At 45.1% G+C, this 17,540-nt stretch overlaps 1 protein-coding gene across 2 annotated transcripts in view; it reads left to right on the top strand.

The window, feature by feature from the left end:
* The first annotated feature begins 787 nt into the window (after window positions 1-787).
* Window positions 788-17,540, top strand: part of LOC146833089 (A.superbus venom factor 1-like) — a 271,604-nt gene continuing 254,851 nt past the window's right edge. The window contains exons 1-4 of one of the 2 annotated variants that reach the window (XM_085600728.1): window positions 788-859; window positions 951-1,112; window positions 13,856-14,048; window positions 14,337-14,499. In XM_085600728.1, coding sequence (XP_085456854.1) covers window positions 1,042-1,112; window positions 13,856-14,048; window positions 14,337-14,499 — 427 coding nt within the window. In that variant the 5' untranslated portion in view covers window positions 788-859; window positions 951-1,041. Of the gene's footprint in view, window positions 1,113-13,855; window positions 14,049-14,336; window positions 14,500-17,540 lie in introns of both variants that reach the window. The other variant, XM_085600727.1, reaches the window with a different exon arrangement.

The following is a 17,540-nucleotide window of genomic DNA, read 5'->3' as shown; positions in this document are numbered from 1 at the left end:
CCCTGCTTTCCACCCCTCCCCTATCCGCCGCTCACTACCTCTCTACTTCCCCCTTCGCTTCTCTCTCCTTTATATGTCTCCTCTTTTCTCTCACTGCCTCTTGTATTCAGCCGTCCATACCGCCTTCTTCCTGTACCCACCCCAATGTTCATTTTCCTCTCCCATTTCTAACCCTGCCTTCCTCCCTCTTCCACCCGCCCTTCATTTAACCTCTCTCCACCATCTCTCCTTCCTCCACCCCTCTACTCCTTATGTTCTTATGTCAACCATTTACTTTACTTCAGCAAATGGCATTGATCAGTGCCTCAAAATAAGCACTTGAAGCGCAGGTACAGGTTGGGGCGCTGGCTCAACATTCTCGAACTTTGTACAGATATTTTTTAAATGCATTTTCGGACTCAAACTTCCCACCTGACTTCAAAATAGCACACTGTACCTGGGTGTTCAGCACCACTGGTCGAAACGAGCTGCTTACTTTAACAAATATTGTGTATTCCTCATAGTTTTAACAACAAGCATTGGCATAGACAATAGGTCTCGCATTTGGGACCTTGTAAGTGTTTAACCATGCAACAGTTAATGTTGTTGCACCAAGGATATTGTGCTGCATAACTAAATACTTATAAAGTCCCAAAGGCGAGACCTATTGGATATGCCAATGCTTGTTTATTTATTGTCTGCAGCGGGGCTATCCCTTTACGTCTTGCACTGACACACCCCGGCCCTTTGTCTCAAATGGAAGACACTAAAGCAACATTAACAAACCAGCACCTGATGTGGATTTCGCAAATCGTGTCGGTGATGGAGCAGGCAGTGTGTGATTTGGGTTTAAGACAAGGAGCCGCCTCTGCGATTTCAGGTCTGGCTAATACCCAGAGGGCACACGAGATTTGGAAATTCCCGGCAGGATGGGCTCAGCCAGTAACTGATTAATGGATGTCTGTTTGCAGGCTTCGGGTTGCAGAGGTCAAGAAGGGAAGGGAGAGATATAAAAGCGGCTGGGGGGCAGGGGCCCGCAGACACTGCCCTCCAGACGGCAGCATGGAGGGAAAGGCGCTTCTGCAGCTCCTGCTTCAGCTCTGCCTGGCTTCCCTGGTGCACAGTCAGACACAGTGAGTACAGCCCTCACGGGTACCACCGAGCTAAAGTACTGTACCTGCAGGGCTGCGCAGTTCAGTGGACTGTGAGGGGCAGACGGGGTCCGTCTACGTCAACCATATCTGAGAGAGAGGCTGCCGGGGGACTCACCTCAGAGTACTGGGAGTACCCGCAGGGATATACAAACTAGCGGACCGTACTACTGCGGCACCCCTGTCAGAGTATTAAGGGTAGTTGATGTGGGACCCGCCTCGGAGTACTGAGAGAGGCCGACGGGGTCCCAGCCGAGCTATGAGCACTGAGAGAACCTGCGTGTAGCGGACACCCAGGTATTACCGGCAAATGTGCCTGCATGACCTGCGCTGTGGCGTCAGCCTTCGTAGAGCTCTAGAGCTGCTGCGGGGGCAGCCCAGAGAGTGCACATAGTCTCCAAAGGAGTACACCTGCCGGACCCCTCGTCGCCCCCTGCTTCAGGGGCCCTCGCCAGCCTGACAGAGAGCTTCGTCAGCAGAACCTGCGAAATGAAATGCACCCCCTGCAGAATGTGAAGAGGGGCCCCTTAGTCTCCCAATCTCACAGATATTCATTGACTGCACCTCCCACCCCCATCAATAGTTGTAATAGTGGAGTCCCCTGCTCCTCGGGGGTTGCATGGGTTTTTGATATGCCCCCAACTTCGAGGTTGTATTTCTCACTCTGCCTCCATCTCCAGCTCTGTTTCTCTGTCGCCCCATCTCTCTGTCCGTCACTGCCCCACTTTGCCTCGTTCTCCTTCTTTCTCTCCCTTACTTGTTCGTGTTCCGCAGCTTCTCTTTTTTCACCTTTGCACTTTCCTTCAACCTTGCACTACAGTTTTCTCTTTCGCCCTCTTAGTTTCTGTGACTTTTTCCCTCGCTGTCTTTCTCATGGACATATTACATCTCTCTGCCCCGTCACTCCCAGTGTTTGCCCTTTTCTGTTTTCTCTGCCTCTCTTTCTCAGTGTCTGTTTCTCACCTCAGTGTCCTTATCGATGTCTGCGTGTGCTGCGCTGGTCCTAGTCGGTCATTTATGGTCAGTAGTATTGTTCCGCATGTTCTCTTCACTTCTCCTATCTTCCTCTCTTTTAATAACTCTCTTTTGGCTTTTATGTTGGCCTCCCTCTTTGTCTCCTCTCCCTGCTGTGCAAAGGTGTGTGTGCGTCATGCTCGTCTGTTTCTACCGTGATTGACCGCTGAGTGTCGCTATTGCAATACTGTTAGCATTCTCCTAGACCTTCGCTAATTACAGACTTTTACTGGCCAATGTGTGCCTAGACCCATTTGCTCTCACTGACGGCCAGACTAGGAAAGGACAATGGCGGTCACGGATGTGCCAGCTCCAGGGCACAAGTCCTAAGAAGCATTGAAAATGCAATAGGTCTCGCCTTTGATTAAGATAAAGCCATTTACTTTGCTAATGGTTTTGTATAGCAAAGCCAAGAACTAACTTAATGAAAGGCGAGGCCAATTGCATTTTCAATGCTTGTTCCCTGTGTCTTCAAGTCTGTTTTTTGGGGTCCATTCACAGCGCAGCCCTAGCCTCAGAAGACTGTGACGCATACCTGTGCGGTTGCTGGTATTTGCGGCTGTATATATATGTGAAAAAATCAGGCTATTACACGCAAAAATGTGGTTACCGAGCATATCGTATAGTAGTGTGAACTCTGTAAGCATTCTGCCTATGGTGATCGTTTTTCGTGTGATTTTTCTCCTTAGGTGTTTCCTCGGTTTTTTATTTATTTGTTTTATTTATTTTACTACCAATTCGTATTTTGTTCTCCTTTTATTCATCTTCTCTTCCATCGTGCCTTTTTTCAATGTTGTTTTCTGGTTCGGCAAGTCCAGTGTTGTTCACTTTAGTGCACTCCCCCATGACCATGCCAACGCACTAGCCAATAAACATTGACAAAGCCAATAGCTCTCTCGTTGCTGAGACCTATTGGCTTTACCAATGCTAGTTTTTATTTTTTGTTGATCACATACAGTCTGGTGACAGCTGTGCTGCCAATTCAGACCTAAAAAGGTTGTTGTGTGCCTTAGAGCAACTTCCAGCTTCAGTTATGAGGCGAAGGCATAGACTGACAGCAGAAGGGCTAGAGTCCGGCACAGTCGAGCATTTCAAATGGCAGAGGAAAGACAAAACTGGAGACTTTAATGATTGTACTGCCATTTAGATAGCGGTTACTACCCCTGACAAGTGTGGAGGCTCTTTTTGACGTATAGCGCGCGCTACTCCGCTGATCCCAATGGGCAGACCTGGCGGGTCTAGTGGGCTTCACCTGTTACACTTACATCTTTAAACTGAATGCATAACTCCATGGCGTAGATCCTGCCTTTGCTGGAGAGAGCGCGGCTGGACAGGAAGACTTTTACAGATACTCGAAGCTCAGGCGCTGCGGCGCTATTGTAATGCAGCTGAGGGCAAGGAAGGCGCAGTAGAGGCATTGTGTGTGTTCAGGGGATGGGGCAGAGTTAAGGATCTGATCCGGATTACTTGGGAGAAAGTATTCCTCCTAGTAATCGGATTACCAGATCCTAGTTTTAAGTAATTGGGACTGCTGGCAGGCACTAGATAGAGACTGCGCCTGCCAGGATTTGATTGGGGCGGGGTTTAGTAACAGTGTCGGTTAATGACGTGGGCGGAAATCCCAGATCTTGTGGCACGGTTTACCAGTCTGGGCAGATACTGGTTGCAGAGCTAAGGCTTGTCTGGCGTTTACGAGACTGCGCCAGGGTATTAGTGCCAGGGGGGCACCGGTGGCAAGAGCTAGGGAGAAGGCTCGGCCGGTCACATGGGGCTGGCGGCAGAGATCGCACAATAAAGGCCTATTTGTGCTGGAAGAATGGCGCCTTCATTCTTACCCTGGGGGGAGGGGGGTGGCGGCTGAAATGTAGTGAACGCTGACAGTATTACTTTGTTGGATGACTACAGACATTCCAAATGGCTTTTCATTTAATGTATTAAGTGCTCAACTTTACTGCGAAAGTCCTCCAGTTACCCTCACGTTTTCTGCGGGCCTAAAGCAGCGCTCTTGTGTTTACCATTTCCAATGTAGTCCTGTTTATCATATTAGAAAGTCAAGCTTACAGGTCAAGAATGCAAAGAAAACAAGCATTGGCCGCGCGGCTGTGAAAGTCACACGGCCACGCTGCCCGCGAAAGTGAAAGTGATCGCGATCAAAGACAGATGGCGGCTGCACTCGTGCACGCTTGCGTGAACGCAAGCTCTAGGCCACCAAAAGCCTGTGGTAGCCCTTTGAAAACCCACACACTAAAAGTCTCGCCAGGCCAGTGCATGCGCTGGGTCAGGCGAGACCTAATAAAGAAGTGGGGGGACTAACCTAATTAATCAGTATACAAGTGGCATTACGGCGCGTGACATCAAAACACGTGACATTGCTGCATGTGACATCATAATGCTTGACATCACAGGAAGTGGCATCACAAGAAGTGACATCAGATCTTAAGCCCTCACATATATATATATGTTTAGCAGGTCTAGCATGAGTACATTTGAGCACATTTTGAGTGTACTTGCAAACCCTCCTGATTTAGGCAGAAGATTCACACTTTTCTAACCTTCACATAAAACAATGTTGCCTTTTGTCAGCATAAAGCTTTGTCTAACCATAGTGCTTTAAAAGAAAAAATTGTGATATTTAAATTATTACAACGCCTCCTCAGGGGTAGTAAGCACTATGTAAATGTTATTTATTTTGTGCAAATACTGGGAAAGAGCAAGACATCTTACTTTCTTACAGGCATGCATTTCTCCTCAACAGAGCCTGAACAAAGTGAAAAGCTTGCCTCTCTTAAGTATGTGTGAAGTGCTAACAAGGTGTGATCCTTTGTTTGCCCCCTGCAGCATTTTCTTAGGTGTGAGGCTCCTGACTGCTGCCAGCCAGGAGACTCGAACAAAAGGAGTCCTGATGACCCCTCAGATTTCGCCTTTGTTATGGGCCCAGCAGGAGTCCGAAATAAGAGAGCCCCGTCCCCACCTGCACGTTGTGATCGAAAGCACATAACGTGCAGGCGCTGCTGAAAGTGTCCCGGTGTTTGGAAAATACACCGGGACGAATTCAGTATCTTTTTCAGAGGGGCCTAACGACTTGGCAGGGTGGACGGCGTCCACCCTGTGAAAAAAGTGGGTGGACACCGTCCACCCGCATGTACCCCCGACTCGTGCCCTGGCCAGCTCCTGCCAGGACCCGTGTCAAATACCAAACTCTGACAGGCCACTACGACCCAGATGAACTAAAAAGCGTTCTGCGCAGCGCTTTGTGACAATATGCAGCGGAGCTTTGTGCGAATGTGGTAAAGTTACGCAGAGTTAGAAATACAGAGAATCCCACGCAGATAATAACATCAGTGGTGGATGCTCGGGCAAAACATATTTTGTGCAGCAAAAAAGATGAAGTGAGCGCAACGTCAAACGGCTTTGCTTTGGGCAGTGATTGGCTGGCCCCCTGTTAATCTATGCAAAAGACAGCGTGCCACACAGAGACAGATGTTCCTAAGCATACTACCATGACCTGGCTTGTGGAGAATCTTCCCTCCAATCAAAACTACTTAACAACAAGCAAGCGAAATATCGACTGATATACCCATATGTAAAGTCTAGCTGTTATGAAATAACACATTTTCTCGACATGCCCTTGGATAATTGTCATCGCATACTGGGGCCTTGGGGGACAGCCTATAGCAGAGGTCTTCAAACTTTTTGATGCTGAGACCCCCTGTCAAGATTTTTTAGGCGTAAGGACCCCCCTGACAAAAATATCTAGAACTTCGTACTCCTCATCATTGACAACTATCAACGCCCAATACCCATAGCAAATCATTTTTACAGTGGGAAATAATATTAAACCGTGTTTATCACACCAAAGGTCAGTGACCGTAGACGCGTTTATAAACGTGTGGCAAAACACAAAGGGCCTCATTTATGAGGAATTGTCAAAGGGCAACACGGCACGTCTTCTTGCTGCACTGGCCTATGACAATGTGAAAGGGCAGGAATGTACCTTATTAGTGAAATATGGTGCATTCCTGTACTTTCTCCCGGAATTGACGCACAAATTGCTGCCTAGCGCTAATGTAGGCAGGATTGTTTTTGTACAGGAAGGGGCACCTTCTTGCACAAAAACAATCCAGAGAGGCGTTTTCCTCTCATTTCTCCTCGTTACGCTTGCTGTGGTGAGGCGTAAGGTTTTGGCACTGCTCCAGGTTTACATGGTTTTCTAAATCTGGGGCAGTGTCAAAATCCACGGATGTTGGCGCAGTGGAGAATAGTGACTTGTGTATTATTAGTGCTACGAGGTCACAGCCTGTGACAAAGCACTGTGAATGTGTAAGTCATTATTTTATTTTTGCATTACACACATTATAAGATAGACTGCTACAAACTGTGCAAATAGTTTTAGGATAAAATAGAGCTTACAAAATGTAAATTTTAGTAATACCGCAGCATAAGTGATGCTTTTTTTTTGTATAACTGTCCCTTCAACACCACCTCAGGGGTACTAAGCGCTGTGTAAATTAGGATTAAAAGCATCCACTTCACAGCCCAGCTGTTAACTCTTCCTACTACCACCCCAAACAAAAACAAATCTTTTTTTATCACAAAGCAATTAAAGCCAGAATTTCTCCCAAGCACCCTTTACATTTACAGATTAACTACGAACACACAATTGCATTTTATTCAGGCTACCTGGCATGAAGGATTGTTTTACCTGTTTGTCCAGCCTCTTCCTTTCACAGCAGAGAAGTCTCAATTAATTTCTACTGAAGCATTTTAAACACCAGAATGAAGCGTTACAGTTTCCACAAAGAAGAGCACATGTTTTACATTCCAGGCAGAAGCGAGGCCTGGAAAAGTGCGACCCCCTTCCCAGGACTCCAAGGCCCCCCTCAGGGTCGCGCCCCACAGATTGAAGATCAGTGGCCTATAGGGAGGCATGTCTCTGGGTGAATCTGGGCGACTGGTTCAGTCGGCTATGTTCGGTAGGAGGGTTAGTTTTATATATGGGAGAATTTGAGCTTATGGGCTACCTACCAGACACCTTTTGGGTCTAGGTGAACGCAGTGTAGGCATCATCTACAAGACTACATCTTGCGCCCTACGAGCTACAGCTCAGTTTCGGCACATTCATGTATTTTTATATTGCACTGAAAAACAGCACCAAACGAACATGATGCGTAGAATCATAGAGCATAGAATACTTTGCATTATTGCCCATTGTGGTATGCCTTCTGGTGGAGTTTGTGGTGCTTGGGGTCATTAGTGAGACAACCCACCCCATTGTCAAATTAAAGATATTTGCATAACAGCAGCACAATTCCAAAATACCAATGCTTGCCCTTGAACTTAGTGCGCCTAGAAGCCGTGCTACCATTTGTAGTGTACAATTTCTTCTCGTGCAAGAGAAATGTATAGGCTTATTTGTCAACTAACTGGAGTTTAAGTGTTGATATTTTTTATGCAAGAGAAAGTAAGACTAAAGTTTAGAAATTACATTTTCACCTACAATACCGTGAATCTCTCTCCTAAACTGAACCATGTATGGAAATCCTTACTAGCACTGGTTTGTCGCAAAAAAGAAATAAACATCATTAAAACAGTCTTGCATAAGACCAGAATATTGTTTGTGTGATTTCATGCCTTGTTTGTAACCATGGCATGGCTAAGTGTCTACACACATTTATTTTTTTTCACACATAGTTTTGGAAAGCTCATGATTTTCACCCTCAACCTGCTTTTTTAAAGGTTTCCCACCTTTCCTTCACCTGTGTGAATATTTTTCCCCTGACCAGGAACGTTTTAAGGATTTTGGGGGCCCTGGGCCAATGTATTTTGGGGGCCCCTGTTGGGTCCAGCTTTGATTTTATGATCCAGTCTCAGCTCTTTCATGCCCTCTTTGGTAAAATTCTAAATGTGTGTACATCTGATATTCAGGGATAGTGATGTGTGTTTTCAGTATGTAACACAGAAGCAGTTCACTGATATTACTGTAGATAATTTCTGACACCCTCCCATTTGTGAGGTCCTGTATTGATCTAAAAGAAACTTCTTATATGAATGTTTCATGAAAAAAACACATTTTGTCTGCAAAATGTCTGTAATAGACTCTCATACATTAAAATGAATGATGGAAAAATGCTATTAACAACAATCTGTTTAAAAACTATTCGAGGCCATGAGGGCAAGACTCTCTGCAGAACAGAGCTGGCTCTTTCAGGGGGCCCCTGAAAGGCTGGGGTCCTGGGCCAGGGCCCACTTTGCCCATGCCTTAAAACATCTCTGCCCCTGACAGTGATATAATAGAACCGGTCAAGCTAAACACGTCCCACACGTTACTGGGATATTTGCATCCTTATTCCATGCTCAAAATATATACTGACCTCTCTACATAGCAGCATTGCAGAGGAAAAGACAGTAAGACTCTTATTTCATGGTCTCCAGAATTACCTAGCTGTATTTACATGATGACAAGACCCACACAAATAGGTTGCCTATTCCGTTTCTCCCTTTTCCTGTTCACGAGTCTGAACCACCTATGGTCCCTCACGCTCACTTGTTTTCACCATAAAACTCATCCCGAAGTATTACATCCCACCACTTTCAAATGCCACCAGCCACCACTGCCATACCCTTGCATTGCCTTGTGTATCCTACTGTGATGCAACGGCAATGCAAGGGCTTTGTAAATGTGGTCCTCTGTACATAACAGTTCACAAATACTTTCCTATCTTTTGAGTTATATGGCTCATGATGTCATGTGTGTTTTTTCACTAGGCACTAGTCATGCCTAGCGCTGGGAGGCCTCCTGGTAGCTATGCGCTTTACAAATGTTCTTTTCATTTCATTTTCAATGCTCAAGTTCTGTGAGTAGTGGTGATGTTTTTGCCACACTCTTAGCTGAACATCAGCAGAGCGAAATTCAAGCTGATTCTCTTTCTGAGTGGAAAGACAGATCCGAAGCAAAACAAGCATTTGTGACGCACTGGGTCTCGCATTAGTGAAAGTGTGAGCTATTGGCGTTGCAAATGATAATGTTTGATAGATTTCTTTTTTGTCAAAAAATATTCCAGCAGGTGCAATAGTAATAAAAGAAAATGCACAAAGCAAGGAAAGGGTGCTGTACCACAGGCTGTTACTAGGTGTTCCTCTGGAGTTGTAAAGGGACCTCTATTAGCCACAAAAAGTACTGCACCCTTAGTGCAATTAAAAAGAGAAAGGGGGCTAGAATTTAAAAGAAGAGATAAAAAGATAACAACTACTTCCGTAGCAGACCTCACAAGTACTGAGTTCATTAAGCATTAATAAAATAGCCATCTTTCACTGGGTGCAAGCATAAGTGTACACGTTTTGACAAATTAACGTGGCTTGCTTCCGTTAGTTAAAAGGTTAAAATAAAGTGTGCAAATGATATAATCAGAATTGTTTATTAAATCATTGTGATATACGATAATGAAAATTAACAACTTTGCAAGTTAAAATGTATGAGGCATCAAGATCAGATTAATTTAAAGACTTTGACATACCCAAGGCTGTTAACATAACTTGAGATGTGATCATCACACACCTTTCTGGGAGTACGGTTGATTGCATGTCAGTTTCTCTCGTTCAAAAGTATAGTTGAAAAAAAAGCTCTATGACTTGGACCTGTGGTGTTGCCCTAACCTGGCAGCTTTCAGTCTCCACATAATCCCAAATGCCGGCAAGCAAGAAGCACAGCTTTTTGAGGGAGGGACAGGTGCACTAAAGTGGTGCTGTTAATGTGTTCAGTAGAGAGCAATGTAGAAGTGAAAAAAGCCCAGGCATCTATTAGGAGCAGGGGCACATATGTGATAGAAATAAATATCAACATAACAGATTTTGGCTCAGACAAGAGTAATTTAAGAGCAGGCGCCATAGGGCTGTGATGAACTCTGGCCATGAGTCAAGTGCCAATCAATGTTAGGTGTATATATCTCTCAGTATGATTTACAAAACAAAGGTGAGTTCCAACACAAAAATGTAATCTCAAAAAAGAGATTAAAAGCTGACCGACAGTGCAAAGGCAAGGGGCATGCCACTGTCGTACAAGAACAATTAAAAGGGCAGATTGACCCCAGAGTGCTTACCTACAGAGCGCCCATGGAGTTCCTCATCCAACACTAGGTTTTAGGACTCTGGCTGTGGGCCCGGGTGTCTCTTAAACGTGTGTCAGAGAAAGGCGTGTCCCCATGACACCAGGATAAGGATCATGGGAACTGTAGGTTCAGGGCCGCGTGTCTGGAAACACTAATGTGGCATGCCGAAGGCGTTAGTGAAATGCCACACTCTTCCAATGGAAGAGTCAACAGGCGCATTGTGGGAAGTATAGTTTGCAATTGTACCTGCATGTATAAAACAACTGTTTGGCATGAAAAATGCGTTAGCAAAATGCTTTAGAGCAGCCTAACCCTGATTATGGAGGAATAATAAAAGCTGTATCAAAAAAGAAACTTAACTGGAATCGTGCCCCTGAATGATTCAAATAGTAAATAGTGCCATTAACATGAAAACTATAATGCATGCTTGTTAAATTTGTTCATGTTTACTCCCAGAACTGTCTTGCATTGGAAGGAAATACATCATTATTCATGTTAATGGCAGTTCCGACTCCACGTTAAAACAAGCAGTGTTGTGAGGGTGCAGTACCACAGGCTGTCACTAGGTGACCCTTGTGACCTCTTTTGGCCACATATGGTACTGCACCCTGCAGCATGCCTCGGCAAAGGATATGGCACAGCAGTGAGAGCTGTCAACTGGTGAGCTGGGGATCCGTGTTCGAGTCTGGTGCCTGCTCAACATCCTGTGATAATGGGCTGATTGTTTAATTTGCCCCAGAGCCCATGGTTATGTGTGCTATATAAAGTAAAGCATTTAATATAAAATAAGGGGCAATGCACTGCAAAATATTTGTAAAATAACCAAAAAACGAGAAAACCAGTAGTGGCCTCGGAGGAGTGGTGGGGGCCTGTGAGCAGTGTTGTGGGAGGGGTGAGGAGGAGGCACAGGGAGACAAAGGGACGGCAGCAAGCAAATGGATCCACCAAAGTTTCATTGCACATGTAAACCGAACAGTTAATGAGCAAAGAGGCAGGCCAATTAAAAAATAATTCTCTCTAAGTATAAATACCTTGAACAGTAAGAACACATGTAAGAGGATCAGTCCTTATGGGAGGATACAAAATTCCAAAAGGAGGGTCCACTAACTGTATTCACCATTGAAAAGCCAGCATATCTAAAGGACAGCAGCAGGAACCGATGAAAAAGGTGGGCGTTTTTCCAAGCTCATTATCCTAGATACAGCATGTGTCGAAGAGACAGCGCATGGGCTGCCTAGGTGAGACCTAAAAAGGATTGCTGTTTTTAGAGCAATTTGAGGGTCTGGGCACTGTAAACGTAATACTAGCTGTGTTAAGGTAAATACATTAGTCGGGCCCCTGACTTCAAAGCAAAATATCCGGCAGTAAAGTCTGTATTCCACATCTGCCTACAGGGTCCTCCTGTGACTCAGGCAGGCGCCACACACAAGCTCTCTTGCTGGAAAGTTGATTTGAAGATGACTGTCAGGGACCGGTCAATGTAAGTAATTTAAGGTAATTACATTGTCCCGCCCCTGACAGTAATGAATGCCACAAAGATTCCTTATTCTGTGCATGTCAAACTACGCTGAATGAGGACTTCTTTCTTCAACACGCATTTTGCCTGCATTTCTTCCTTTTTCATTCCAGGGTAGGCACGTGCGGAAACTGCAGAATTACCTCCAGTTTTGGATCTTCTTACTGCATATTGAAAAAAAAGGATCACGCCCATCCCTATTTATGAACTCAGATCCCCTTGCTTTAGCCACCTGTGTTTTGAGCCAAATTCCCTGTGGTTATCTTTGGTCCAATGTATCGTTTTCATGTGTTTAGGACCTCATTTTGCTTTGTGAAGTGGAGGTGACCTTTATGGATGGGTTGCAACCATAAAAAAAAGATGTTTCTTGATGCACAATAGCCCTTTTACGAGTCAGAAAATTCATTATCATGCCTAAAGGACTTTGAGATCCTTGCAGAATCGCAAATAGAAGGGGAGTGAAAGAGACATACTTCTTCTATTTGTGATTTGGAATATAATGTAGCCACGGTTTGCGACTGCCGCTGCAATCACAATCCATTGAGGAATTAACAACCCTCAAGTTAGAGTAGTAACTGATTCGCAAAGGGCCTGGTGTCCCATTGGAGCATCTTCCCTTTAGCGAATGTTATCAGCAACCTTGGAGGTAGCAGGCAGTGCTGCAGAGGTGTTCTCTTGGGGTACCTACCCTTTTGTGAATCATATCAGTCTTCTTAGGGGGAACAGGCAGTGGTCAAGAGGCCCGCCGCCTGCTCCCCCTAATATCTTCCCAAACTGGACCATATTTAAAAAAAAAAAAAAAAAAAAGCAGCACATGTGTCTTAATGAAGATGGGCTGCTTTGAAACCGTTTCCCATTTGGCAAAGTACATTTAGGGTTGGAGGTTTGCTGTCCCTTGCAGACCCCCATCCCTGCGTTGATAGCCATTCACAGGGAGTTGCAAATTGAGACCTGACTAATGAATATTCATTAAACAGACCATTTTGCTAACCCCTCTGAATAGACAATTTGCAATGTGACCTATTCGCAGAGAGGGCGCATCACAAACTGTATTCCTATTCGTAAACCAGTCGGTGTGCAAACTGCACATCTCTGGTTTGGAAATGGGAATTAAATATCCGTCCGCTGGCGATCCACGCCTCTAATCAGCAGGCAGCCCAGCCCTGTTTCTGGCATTGCATTGGGGTAAAAGATGGAAAGGCATTTTTTTCCTCAGATTTCCTAGTAGTGAGACATTAGACTCAAAAGACCACATTTTGCTGTCATAGGCAATGACTCCTACGTTGAGGTACATTTGTTTGCAGATGTTGTTCATTGGCTTAAGAAAATGAGACACTTCTCTTGCTGTCAATCCAAGATGGCGGTTCCGTTACAGGATAGATATCTGACATGACTACTCCTGTGTAACTTATTCACTTATTCATTCAGGTCTGATTTTGAGGTGGGTGGTAATGGAACATCCTCTGATTTCAGGATGTGGTGCTAAAAGCAAAGGAAAATTCACGAGTTCCATCTCAAGTTTCAAGATTTGCTTTGTAACTCAAATAATCCAGTTTTTTCTCTGTAAATAATGGTACCTGTAGCAGGTCATACTTCACTATACATTCAGGACCACAAATCCAAAAGTGCAAAAATAAACACAGGCTGGACGTGTTTTCGGAATTTACCTCCACCCCGTGGATAATACGGTGGAAGAAATTCAACCTTCCAATGTCAGAATCCACAGTTTATTGTGTCCTCTTCATTCTACCCTGATTCTAACTCTATCCAAAGCACTTACATATCTCTAGCCCTAGACAATCCTTACAGCTAACCATCACCCTCACACCAACATTATCCTAACATGTAATCAATCCCTTTACTTTATCTCAAGTACAACAACAATGATCAATTGGCCTCAATGTCCCCAACAGAAATGCTTTAATGGCTCACCTGGACTTTTCAATGTTATGGATGTTCATTGCATGGACTTGCTGAGCTTAAGTTACTCTGGTCAACCAGTAAACAATGCACTGGTAAGGGAGGGTATTAATGGGAACAAACAATCTCAGGAGGGATACAATGTAAATGCATTGCTTTGACTCCCACAGATGTACCCTGATCACCCCCAATGTCCTGCGAGTGGAGAACAGCGAGACAGTTGTTGTCGAAGTCCACAATCATAACGCCGCTATTAATGTCGAAGTCTCTGTGTACGACTTTCCACTGAAGAGGAAGAGTCTTTTCTCTACCAACATCGGTGTCAACAGCGTAAATGGGTACTTGGGGATGTCAGAGATAACGGTGAGTGGACGCGGAATTAACTCTTCTGGGCAGGGGACAGTAGGGCATGGACATAGGTCACACGCTGCACAACATTGTTCAATATGAGATGTTAAGAACATAAAAAAATGGAGAACGGCAGGTTATTGCTTACAAACACCACGCTGATCACAGAACAGCGCCATCCCTAATTGGCAATATAGTGTGCAAAACACCCATGGTTCAGTTACATAAGATCAGGAAAACACATGGCTATTACACTATTTTAAAGGCCATGGTGGTAATAATAGAAACCTTCTCTTTATTCAGGTTCCTGCCAAAGAAATGAAGGCAGATTCCAAACTCAAACAGTATGTCTACGTCATCGCCAAATCTCCTGTATGCCAAGTGGAGAAAGTGGTCCTGGTTTCCTTTCAAAGTGGATACATATTTATCCAGGCCGATAAAACTATCTATACACCTGGATCTACAGGTAAGGACGCTTTTTCTACAATAAGTTTGATATTTAACACAATGAAAATAAAACTTGAAGCTACAGATAACAATGTTAAGGTTGAAAATGTATCTACAGTAAATATTGTTTGAGTCACAATTGTCAAAAGTAATAGCCTTGAACAAAGCTGTTCTTCAGATATAAGTTCTAAATATTCCCTAGTGTCAGACTGGAACCCAGAACACTTTATATTGTATAAATTCCTTGGTGCTTAATTGCTCACAATTGTACAGCCAACCAGAGCAAACAGAAAATAGATTTTAATGAGAAGTCCCAGAAGAGAGATGTTGCATCTCTAAGAACTGAAGAATACCAGGCATAAAACTTCCAAATTTGTATGATATACATAGTCATCTCAATTCAACTGACAACCAACTAGGCTCACACTGAGAAAAAATAACAGAGCACATTGATTTTCAGATTTTTCCTAAAAACAAGATAATAAGAGAGTTGATGAAGCTGGCAGACTAGAACACTACATCCAAATCCAACCAAGATCCCCATAGGCTTTGCCGCCGAAGCAGGCTTTACCAAAGCAAGGCATTTTAAGCCTCAATAATCAGCCTGATCTATGAGATCCTGGAGTAGTGTATGGAGAGATCAGACAGGCCCTCAGGAACAGTCCAGTAGGAAGGCCGCTGAGCAAAGCAGAGAATGGTGTAACAAATTCTCTGTTTATTCACGAGACAGTGTAGAGAACAACAAACAGCAGAGATGTGGTGGACCACCCTGGTCGCCATGTTTTTAATCCTCTGAAGCTTTTTCAACTGCCCCTCATGGAGATCGAAGTAAATTATATTTCCATATTGAAAGGTGACTAGCATCATGGCACCAACCATTGACTCTCGCTTCTTTGCTTCTCGTTCGTAATAAACTGTGCAACTTTCTTCCAAGCAAGACTTAGAAGCCTTATACTCTCTAAATCTGTCAGTCGGGGGTGAGTTCTTGATCAAACCAAAACCCAGATTTTTTACTATAGCCATGAAGACAGGCTGATCTTGCTGCAACGGGGACCACAGCCTGTCTGACCAGGTTTAAAGGTGTCAACCAATCACCAAAATGTCTCCTCTGGTCTTAGTGAGCTATAGAAGCTTCAAGGAGTTGCCAAGAAGACTGATGAAATGTGAGAAAGAGGGTCATATCGTCTAGCAGCTGTTTGTCATCGGCAAATGAGAGTGCCTTGATGTCGAACATCCATTTGAAGATATTACCAATCCATGTGGTAACCCACCGGGCAAATGCATTTCTATAGATCTTAGAAGGGAGGGTTACCACCTAACTATGTCCTCTAAAAAAGAAGGTAAACCTTTCAGGGCTGAGCAAACATTCACAAGATAATCAGCAAGATGGGCTGGTTGACTGTATTAAAGGCTGCAGAAAGGTCCAAAGGTAGCTAGCCACTGGGGAGACTGTCAGTTCACAGAGGGCTGCTAGTAACACCATGTATGTGCTATACCTTGCTCAGAAATCTGCTTGTGTTCAGTCCGAGGACCCAAGGGATTAAAAAGTGCAAGAAACCGATTGGGTACTTCCTGGAAGTAAAGCGACGTGTCTTCAAGACATGCGTTAATGATGTTATCACCTGAAAGACCATTTAAGGCAGACCTATAGTCTTTTTAGGTCTCGCCTGACCCAGCGCATGCGCTGGTCTGGCTAGACATTTTGTGAGGGCTCCAAAAAGTGCTTCCAGGCCAGCCTAGAGCTACAGTGCAATTACTTTCACTTTCGCCGCTTTGATGTTTGATCGCGATCTCTTTCCCGGCCGAACGGCCGCTTTGATGTTCTCCGTGAGGCTTCAATAGATTGCAGCAGTTAAAACAAGCATTGGCATAGCCAATAGGTCTTGCTTTTGGGATGTGTGCCAGCGAGGTGGTTTCTCTGCTCTTTGTCTCCTGAACCACGGTACCTAACTAGCGTTGTGGGACGCGCTTCATCATCACTCCTTGGGGTTGCCTGCCGCCGCCGTATTTACCAGTCAAACGGCCGCTGTGTGCAGGGGAACCACAGCTCCCGGCGGCCCCTGCGGGACGAGCCCGCCAACGTCACCGGGAAGCGCGCCTGAAGCGCATAAAGTGAACGAGAGCCCTCGGCAGAGTGGGGGTGTGTGCCAGCGAGGTGGTTTCTCTGTTCTTTGTCTCCTGAACCACGGTACCTAACTAGCGTTGTGGGACGCGCTTCATCATCACTCCTTGGGGTTGCCTGCCGCCGCCGTATTTACCAGTCAAACGGCCGCTGTGTGCAGGGGAACCACAGCTCCCGGCGGCCCCTGCGGGACGAGCCCACCAACGTCACCGGGAAGCGCGCCTGAAGCGCATAAAGTGAACGAGAGCCCCCGCGACGCGGGACGCGCGCGGGCGGGCGCCGGACGAAGCCCGGACAAAGGGCGGACCGTTGTGAGGCCGTTAGGAGGTCGTAGGTGGTCGGGTTGGGCCACCCCCCTTGATTCTGTGGTCACGTTCCCGCAAGTATCCTCCTCGAACTGTTTCAGTCAGACACGAGCTCCTCCTGATTGAGTCAGAGTCGTACGGTCTCAGGTTATACATTTAGGTGTAATACAGTTGGTTACTGCTCTGCTGTTAAAAAAATTCTATCTGGATGGTTTTTATTATTGTTATAGAGTACTAGTACTACCCTGTTCCTTGGGTCTATTTGTGATATTAACTACACTGTGATCATTGTGACCTAACCTGTGCTTAAGATGGCAAAGGCGAAAGTAACGATGGACAATTACTTGGTCAAAAGGGTCAGTATGATAAATAGCGAGAGACGGAAGTCCCTTGGGAAGGTGACCCTGGAAGATAATTGTGAGTTATGCATAGATGATGGTGCCCACGGTTCACTTATAGGGAACTCATTCATTGAAGCCACCTTAGTGGGGAAGTTACCAGATTGCATTGTGGACAATGAGGTTAATATTGTTAGCCAAGATATACCGGAGTCCCAGAGCGAGCTTGAAGTCCCTCCTTCTCCTCCGAAAAGAGCCGTTAGGAAATGTAGGAAGTCTCAAATTAAGAAGGGTA

The sequence above is a fragment of the Triturus cristatus genome, chromosome 4_2 (assembly GCF_964204655.1).
Source record: "Triturus cristatus chromosome 4_2, aTriCri1.1, whole genome shotgun sequence".
Classification (NCBI taxonomy): Eukaryota; Metazoa; Chordata; class Amphibia; order Caudata; family Salamandridae; genus Triturus; species Triturus cristatus.
The sequence above is the reverse complement of the archived record's forward strand: the minus strand, read 5'-3'. Positions and strand labels throughout refer to the sequence as shown.